Raw genomic sequence first — 9,159 nt, forward strand, 5'->3', positions numbered from 1 at the left:
CGGGCAGCCTGGGCCCCGGAAGTGCCAGTTCTCTCCCAGGTCAGTTCTGGTTATCACCCAGAGCCCTGTCTGTCACGTTGGCTCACACACCTGGTTAGATGAGGGGCTGAAAATAGGAACAGTAACTCGCAAAAGAAATGTACACCTGCCCATTGAACGGCATGGGATCGGAGTGAGCAGGTGCACCGGTAGGTGGCTGTTCAGTAGGAAACACTGTGGTACTGCGTGGCCCCCGGTGGTCTGGATCCGGCAGATCTGTGGATGCCTGGAGGGTTGGCGGCCCGCCTCCCCACGCAGTGTTCAGGGGTCGACGGTACATGGTGGACAGCATCTGTCAGTCTTGACTGGCGATGGCTACAGTGCCCTCCATAGATGACTCTGCTCTCCCTCCACCGCCCCAGCTCAGCTCCGAGGGCCCTTGGGTCGCAGAGCCTCCTGTTCCGCATCCTTTCTCCCTCCTCATCTCTGCCCTTGATCCCGGCTGTGTTTCCCGCTTCCTCTTTGGTGCCCTGCTGTGCTCCCCTTCCCGTCGCCGGCAGCTCCTCCTGCCTTCTTGCTTGCTGCTGGCCTGTGTCCCTGCTCTCCCTCACCTGCACCCACTTGCTTCTTTCTGTGCATCCTCTATCCAGCCTTCACTGAAAATATCTGACGTTGGAAATTTGAGTTTTAGATACTTTTATTTCCTGGATCATACTTTATGTTCATCATCAATTTGAAAATAACTGAAGCTACTTTGTATTTTTAAATTTTTTGGCCACACTGCGGCATGCGGGCTCTTAGTTCCCGGACCGGGGACCGAACCTGCACCCCCTGCATTAGACGTGTGGAGTCCTAACCACTGGACCGCCAGGGTAGTCCCTAACTGAAGCTACTTTTAGAAAAGATTCTGAATTACCAGATGGACTATTTTGCCTTTTTGCCCCCTTAACGTCTTGTCTCCACTTTGTTTTCTGTGGAAAAAAGTCCTTTATGGGGATCACTCCTTGAGGCTGTCACTGCTACCATGTGGTCCCTTCGGTAGAGCAGGAGAGCCAGCTGGGCTGGTCGAGGCTCTTTGTTCCTGACTCGGGTGCCTGCACCGGCCTGACAGGTGATATGAGTATCCCCGCCGGCCTCAGAGAGGCAGCGTGCCGGGGTGAACGAGGCGGGGCTCAGTGGGCAGCTGTCAGCAGTCCGGAGTGGCAGCGCCTGTAGCCAGTTTCCCACACTGAGCATCGGAGGAGTCCTTAGGAGTGTTTACCCGCACGTGTGCGCGTGTGTGCAGACACAGACACGCGGTCCTCACCTCCCCGCACCCGGGGGCTCCACGCCCGCTCCTCTGATGCTAAATAACCCACTTACTCATCCCCCCTTCCAGGGTGCGTGTGTATGTCACGTGTGCTTGTGCTCCGGACTTTATTTTCATTTTCTCGTCAGTCTTTCCTGCTGGTCTCTGAACCTTGAGGGTCAGGACTACCCCTGTCTCCTCTTTATCGTCCCAGGACTGCCTTCCAGTGGCCTTAGGACTGAGTAGACTCCCCATGGCTACCTGAGCGGTGTTCCCCTCTTAGCCATGGATGCCTCAGGCCGGAGAGGACAGTTGTGTGTTTTGCTGGTGCTGTCACTGCACTGGGCCCCTGACCTTGTGGTCGGCTTGCATCCAGCTCTCAGTCCTCTGCGGGGGTGAGTGAGTGTGTGAGTGAGTGTGTGTGTGTGTGTTGAGCCCTGCAGACACTCCTGCCCCAGAGGCTGTGAGTCCTTTGGTACTGGTCTGAGTGCAGAGTGACTCAGCTTCTCAGAGCGGGCGCCCATGCGCAGGCTTTGTGTGGCTCGGGATGCTTTTGGCTGCTGAAAGTAACTCCAAGTCCAGCTCAGAATCACCAGAGCAGTGGGGAAAATGTATCATCCCGTGTATGGGGGGGGGGGGGCCCGAGGTAGGGAGGCCGCAGGGCCTGTTATCAGCTCAGTGATGTCCCCAGGACTGTGCGTCCCGCTCCACTTCTGCTGGGCTGCCCACCCCCTGGGCTTTGTCCTCTGCAGCTCTGCTCATGGGCCCTGCGTGGTACAGCCCAGCTGCACGCGTGTCCCGCGTGCCTGGCAGATGAAAGCCCAGTGCTTCTATGTGCCTCTCCTGTTTTCAGCTTTTCTAGATTGAAAGGTTCAAACGGAGGTAGAAGTGGAGAGAATGACGTACAGCATCCCCTCGGGCCCGTCCTCTGGCCTCAGCAGCTGACCAGACGAGGCCAGTTTACTTTCATCTTTTTGCCTCCCCCACCCCATTGTTTGGAAGCAAAATGTAGATTATTTTGAAGGAAATCTTAGACATTGGTTCATTTAATTCTTAAATACTCTAAAGGGTAAGGGCTCTCCACCCCCGCAAGCCCCCCACATAACCTTAACACCATTATCACCTCCTGTCCCTCAAGAATGCCTGATTCTCGCATGTCATTAAGTGCCCAGTCCACGTGCACGTTTCCCTGAGTGTCCCTGCGCTTACCCGCTTTCGCAGAGCGGACGGGCGTCTTCCGGAAGCTTTGCTCAGGCTCCCTGTCGTGTCTCGTGAGACCACATACTGTGCCGCGGTGTTAGCCCGCTGTCAGGGAAGGGACCAGGGTTATGGGGTGGCTTTACACTCGGAAGACTTTATCTCCCGAGCCGAGAACAGGGCCAGGGAGGACGGGGCCGCGGCATCCGAGACACCTGCTCGATGGGGAGCCCCTTTGTCAGATAAGGAGAACTCCAGTTCTGCCTGCAGACCTCTGACTTCATAGCTGCTCAGCTGGCCTAGGGCAGGCAGCGGTCGCCTCCGCAGGGCCTCCCCCCGCTGCCTGCCGTCTGTTTTGCTGAGGAGTTTGATCCGCATCTTCAGAGTCTAGAAGCATCTTGGGGTGGCTGAGGGGCCGGCACTGATCTCAGAGCTCTCCGCAGCTGGCCCTGGGCTGGCTGGCTGGCTGGGCTTAGGGGGGAGGGGCAGGGGAAGGAAGCCCCCGCAGAGGGTTTGACTGGTACCTGAGGAGTGGGCGGGTCTGAGACATCCTCTCTGTGGGCGGGTGGCTGCGGGGACAGGGTGGCTTTGGCCTCGAGTGGGTTTCTGGGTGCCCTCCCTGTCCCTGGGGGTGAAGTTCCCCCTGGAGTTTCCGCTGTGTAGGGAGCCCGTTCCTGGTGCCCACGTTGGGGTGCAGCGTGGCGCAGTGAGGTGACCGTGGACCCCGGCAGGTGGCCAGCCCACCAGGCTCCGCCCTCCTCTGTGTCACAGTCAGCAGTGGCCCGGTGAGCGAGGTCGTAGATTTGAAGGCCTCAGTCTCTCTAAAGCCTTCGACCAGGGCCCGGCAGGTGGAGCTTAATGTACGGGGCCCTGGTCTTTTGCTGTCCTGGTGGCCTGAGCTCTTGGGGTCATTTGCGTGGCGAGCCTGTGGGTGGGCAGAAGCGCGTGGGGCCCCCGTGGCGGCCTGTGGAGGGAGCACTGCATGGTCCCTTCAGCCCGAACCGACTTGCTTTGAGGGGACGCCCCTCCTCAGTTGGGCTGCGATACTTTGTAGTGCCACAGACAATCTGTTCTTCTGTGATTCTTGGGTCGTTTAGATCCTCAGATGCTCCCTGGCCCTGGAGCTTTCTAAGCCTGAGGAATAGCTGTTTAAAGGCTAAGGTTGCTGGTCTGAGAGATGTAGATGATACCAGTCCCACCGGCCACTGTGCTGAGTGCTTTATGCATATAAACACGGGGCACAAACCGCTGGCCTGTGTCTGTGCACATACACGTGTCTGCAGGATGACTTCACTTCAAGTGTGGAGTTTGGGTTTCTGAGTTGACATTTGGGAGGAGCGTTTCTGAGCTTCCGCAGAAGAGTGAAGGTGGGGCAGAGCTGTACCTGTGCCCCACGGCTACATGTTGGCGGCTGCCTGCCCGAGGCTGGGCATCCCCCTTCCCCCACCAGCGGGTCCCGGGCCGGGGCCATTGGTCATCGTGCACCCACCCTGCTCCATGCATCGTGTTACCCGCCTGGGCCATGTAGCGCCCCCAGTTTGGCCCCGTAATAGGCAGTCAAATATTTGTTGAATTGAATCCATTTTTTTTCTTTCTATTCTTCTTCTTATTTTCTTGTGGTACGTGGGCCTCTCACTGCCGTGGCCTCTCCCGTTGCAGAGCACAGGCTCCGGACACGCAAGCTCAGCGGCTGTGGCTCACGGGCCCAGCCGCTCCGCGGCATGTGGGATCTTCCCGGACCGGGGTACGAACCCGCGTCCCCTGCATCAGCAGGTGGACTCTCAACCACTGCGCCACCAGGGAAGCCCTCTTTCTGTTATTATTTTTAAATCTCAAAGCAGCCTTCCACTTACGAAGGAGAAAATGGAGACTAAAAGAGTTTAAAACACAGCATTGTAAAGCAGTTGTACTACAATAAGGATGTATAAATGAATGAATGAGTGAAAGTTTAAATGCTTTGTCCAAAGTTATGGCAGCCTCTAAATGGCCAAGTAAGTCCTCAGGCCTACTTTGACTCTAAGGCTAGTAATTTTATTAATTGATTGGATGAATGAATGAAAAATTCTTTAAATTCTATAGCGCTTTACAATTTCAAAAGTTTCACACATGATTTCATATAATCTCATAATAACCCCATTTCTCCTACCCCAATATTGCCCCTCCCCCCTTCCCTCTCCCCACTGGCAACCACTACTTTGTTCTCTATATATGGGAGTCTCGCTCTTTTTTGTTTTATTCACTAGTTTGTTGTGTTGTTTAGATTCCACATATAAGCAACATGTTACAGTATTTGTCTTTCTCTGTCTGACTTATTTCACTTAGAAGTCTAGTCATTTCTCCACTAAATCCCTTAAACTCTTCATAGCCCAGACTTTGTAAGTAGCAGACAGGGTGTCGATTGCTCTTTTTTTTTTTTTTTTGCGGTACGCAGGCCTCTCACTGTTGTGGCCTCTCCCGTTGCGGAGCACAGGATCCAGAGACGTAGGCTGCGCGGCATATGGGATCTTCCCGGACCAGGGCACGAACCCGTGTCCCCTGCATCGGCAGGCAGACTCTCAACCACTGCGCCACCAGGGAAGCCCTCGATTGCTCTTTAAAGGGGGTCCCCGGTGTGATCTGCTCTGGCTCTGAGCAGATGTCATCACTAGAAAGTAAGCCACGGCGATGCACTTGTCACTGATCCTCAAGACAGGGCATTGATTGCTTTTGTGAGATGTGCATGTTTCAATAGGGAAATGTTCCCTAACATCAGAAATTATTTCTTTTCCAAAATAAACTGGTAATCTCTGTTAGTCAGCTCAGGCTGCCATTACAATATACCGTAGACTGGGAGGCTTAAACCACGGAAGTTTGTCTCTCACAGTTCTGGAGGCCGGCAGTCCTGGAATAGGGTGTCGGTGTGGCCGCACTCTACTGAGGGTTCTCTTCCTGGCTAGCAGACACATAGAGCTGTCTGGTGTCTCTCTTATAAAGACGCCCCTCTTATTATTATCAGGACCCACTCTTACGACCTCATTTAACCGTAACTACCTTCATTATGGGCCTGTCTCTAACTGCCGTCATCAACATATGAATTGTTTCGGGGGCTGGTGGGTCACACACACAGTTTGGTGCACAGCATCAGGTTTTGGGTGAGAAGTAATAAGAACTTAGAATTTGCCTTTTTCTATCACAAGGGGGAAAATTGTAAACAAAATTACCTATCGTATACCGCTGTTAAAGGGTAACTTGACAGTGTTCAGAGCTGTAAACTGTTTGTACCCCTGCTTCTTTCCTCTCTGTTTCTTTGATTTCATTGCTTGAGACCAAATCTGCAATTGTGTTTGCTCTCTTGTCTTTGCTGGCTCTCCTCCCCTGGGCACCCCTGGGCACCCCACAGTCTGGCCTTGAGTCCATTGGATTTATAAACTTTTTTTCTTCCCACCTTTCTGTTGGCAAAATTTTAGACCTATAGAAAAATGGAAAGGGTAGTATAGTGAACACCCATATTTACCATTTAACTTTTGTCACATTTGTCTTATATCTCAACGTGTATACACACATGTGTACACACACACACACACACACACACAGAGAAATAGACCTTTTTTCTTGAACCATTCGGAAGTATCTAGCACACGATCTTTTTACTCCTAGGTACTTCAGTGTGTGTCTGCTAACAACAGGGATATTTTTGTGTAATCACATGTTTTCACATCCAAGAAATTTAACATTGATACAACTATAATGTTTGGTATACACACAGCCCATATTCAAAGTTCCCTGTTCTGTTTTTTGTGTGTGTGTGTGTTTTTTTGTTTTTGTTTTTGATTTTTGCGGTATGCGGGCCTCTCACTGTTGTGGCCTCTCCCGTTGCGGAGCACAGGCTCCGGATGCGCAGGCCCAGCGGCCATGGCTCACGGGCCCAGCCGCTCCGTGGCATGTGGGATCTTCCCGGACCAGGGCATGAACCCGTGTCCCCTGCATCGGCAGGCGGACTCTCAACCACTGCGCCACCAGGGAAGCCCTAGCGCCACCAGGGAAGCCCTGTGTGTGTGTTTTTAAGTCCATTCTGTCTCTCGAGCCTTACATATCGTGACCTTTCTTTTCCTATGTGTGTTTGGCCAGACCGCTGCCTTGCTCTTCCTGAAGTGTATGCCTTGCTTCTCTGCTTTCATGCCTCTGTGCAGGCTGCTTACCTTGTTTGGAGCCTGTCTCATTCCATCTTTCCCTGGTAAAATGCTGTGTTTCTAAATACATTTTAAGTGGTTCCTTCCTCTTCCATAAACTGTTCCTTGGTATCCTCTGGTGTGCTGTCTCCCTTCCCTAAACTATGTGAGCTCTTTGTACTCTTTTGTATAACATTTATTACATCCTGCCCTGTGTTACATGTAGAATTTGTGGACTTTTTTTCCCATCTCTCTTTTAGAACTATGAGCTTGAATGCAGTCTCTGTGTAGCCTCTACCATCCTTTTTTGTTGCTCCCTAAGTATTTATTTGACCTACATCCAGCATGTTTTACATCGTGTTTTATTTTTAGAATAATTCATTTATTTGTAGTGTTTTTTATTTCGGAAAGGTGGTCTGGTTTCCAGACATCGTCTTAAAGGATGGAAAGAACTAAGGGGTGTGGACTTTAGCAGGTACATAGGGATGGGATCTGAATTTTTTCCTCCTCTTTGGAACTGTGCCCACAGAGTCAAAGCTGTCAAACACAGCTGTGTCTAGTCCCATGCCCCTTAAGGGTTGTGTTTAGAATCGCGCTGGTGAGTGGGTGATAAACTTGGGGTGTTGTATAGCCTGTTGTGTCCGCAGCAGGAAGTGCTGGGGAATGACACAGAGCAGCTGTAAGATCTCTTCTTTTACATCTAGGTTCGAGATGCAGCAATAAACAGCTTAGTGGAAATTTACAGACATGTAGGAGAACGTGTGAGGGCAGATCTCAGTAAGAAAGGATTGCCACAGTCCCGGTGAGTTCAGACTTTTTTCCTTTCTTCTGCTCTTTCCCCCTGTACTCTTTCTCAGTTAACATCTTGGTTTGCACTGCTTATTTTGTTGTGGTAATTTTACTGAAAGAATATACGGTGAGAGGATCGGTGGATGGAGATCGCACCCAGATCACGTGTCAGGGGCCCCCTTTCATTCCACTTGCTCAAAAGTAAGACTTTCTCACCCAGACGTCTAGCCAGGTCCCCTGCCACATACCGATTTTAGAAGCATATTTAAAAGTGTTTGGTGTTGGAAGATTCAGCATTCTCTCGGTTCATACGGTTCTACATTTTGTATACGCACGACACCTAGTATAGTAGAGGCTTGGAGAATATTTGTTTGAATGAAGCCTTTCCAGGATGAGTCTGGATAGAAACATATAAGTAATAATTCTGGAAAACATCTTTGAAATGATAGCTTTCTGGTCAGGAATGCCAGTCTCAATGTCCAAGTCTCCAGTGCAAGATCAGTGTCTTATCACATCCAGGACAACTTGAGTCCACAGATGTTTCTGTCGTAGTCAGAATTTTAAAAGTAATGAAAAATCACTCACCTGTGATTTTACCTACGACGGAGAAATCTTACACCAAGTGAATTCTAAGCCTTTTGCCCATCAATTCCATCGTGGGAGAAAGTGATATGAAAATCCTGGGAAGTTAGGCCTGGATGGGGCTCACAGAGCGGCTTGTCTGGCCTGTCACTGTGTCCACGGGGACAGCAGAGGCCCGGCGGCAGGAAGTGGCTGGAGAGATCACCCCGCTAGCAAGTCAGGGCTCAGACTGAAGTCCTGTTCTTCATTTTCTCCACCCCGTTCCACAGAAGAGCTTACGGACTCTTGGGCATCTCGATGTGGGATGGAATGTTGAAATATACAGGAGCCGTCTGCCGTGATGCCCCTCAGCCAGGTGTGACGGAAGTGGGCCACCTGACTTACCCTGCAGTCGGGGTGCCTGGAGCACCTGGGGGGGCATCTATCTTTCTTTGTTGAGAGTCACATCTGACCCCAGTGCTGCTCTCACCATGGCCCCTGTAATTTTTTTTTTTTTTTTAAGCACTACAAGACTTTATAATGGTGCTGGAAATAGTCCATGCTAGCAGACAGTGTGATCCATGAGCCCTGGGGGCGGGGTCGGCAGGGAGTGTGGCAGAGACCGCCCGTTTATGCCGAGAGCCTTTCAGTGGGGCAGAGGCAGCAGATGAGAATACAACGACTTTACGTGTTTTTTACAAGAGGCAATCTGTGAGAACGGGGGTTTTTAATTCCTGTCTTTCATGAACCTCAACCTTCTGGTCTTTGAATAGATGGTGAGAACGCTTAGGAGGGAGCTGCATTAGAAAGTACTGACCGGGCTGTTAGGGAAAACTGGAGGGTGCAGATGAGGAGAGCAGCGGCGGCTGTAGGGGTGGCTATTTAGTGATGACGTCACCAGCATTGTCGGGGAAGCAGGCCTTGGGCAGCGAGACCCTCTCCTGCTTCCGCACGGCATCACCGCGCTGAGTAGCTCACGGTGAGCCTAGGCCGTGACCGGCCCCGTCTTCCCCGTGGGATTCGGGGGTCGTGTCCGATGGTTGCTGTAGCAGGCGACGACGGGGAGGTGACATGGTGAAACTGAGATCTAGAGAGATGAGCACAGGAGGCAGCTCACTCTGCAGGCCTGCTTGCAGGGGTGGCCCGGGCTGCGGCCTGGGAGCTTGGATGTGGGGGGCTTCCACCATTTCCACAGAC

The 9,159-nt window shown here is 51.9% G+C and overlaps 1 protein-coding gene across 6 annotated transcripts in view; it reads left to right on the forward strand.

Moving 5' to 3' along the window:
• Window positions 1-9,159, forward strand: part of CLASP1 (cytoplasmic linker associated protein 1) — a 270,131-nt gene that overhangs the window by 91,576 nt on the left and 169,396 nt on the right. For 5 of the 6 annotated variants that reach the window (XM_024734467.1, XM_024734471.1, XM_024734468.1 and 2 more), the window contains one exon: window positions 7,317-7,414. The exons of the other annotated variant lie outside the window; for it this stretch is intronic. In XM_024734467.1, coding sequence (XP_024590235.1) covers window positions 7,317-7,414 — 98 coding nt within the window. The remainder of the gene's footprint in view (window positions 1-7,316; window positions 7,415-9,159) is intronic. 6 annotated transcript variants of the gene reach the window in all.

This window comes from Neophocaena asiaeorientalis, unplaced genomic scaffold (assembly GCF_003031525.2).
Source record: "Neophocaena asiaeorientalis asiaeorientalis breed wild unplaced genomic scaffold, Neophocaena_asiaeorientalis_V1.1 scaffold32, whole genome shotgun sequence".
In the NCBI taxonomy this organism is placed as follows: Eukaryota; Metazoa; Chordata; class Mammalia; order Artiodactyla; family Phocoenidae; genus Neophocaena; species Neophocaena asiaeorientalis.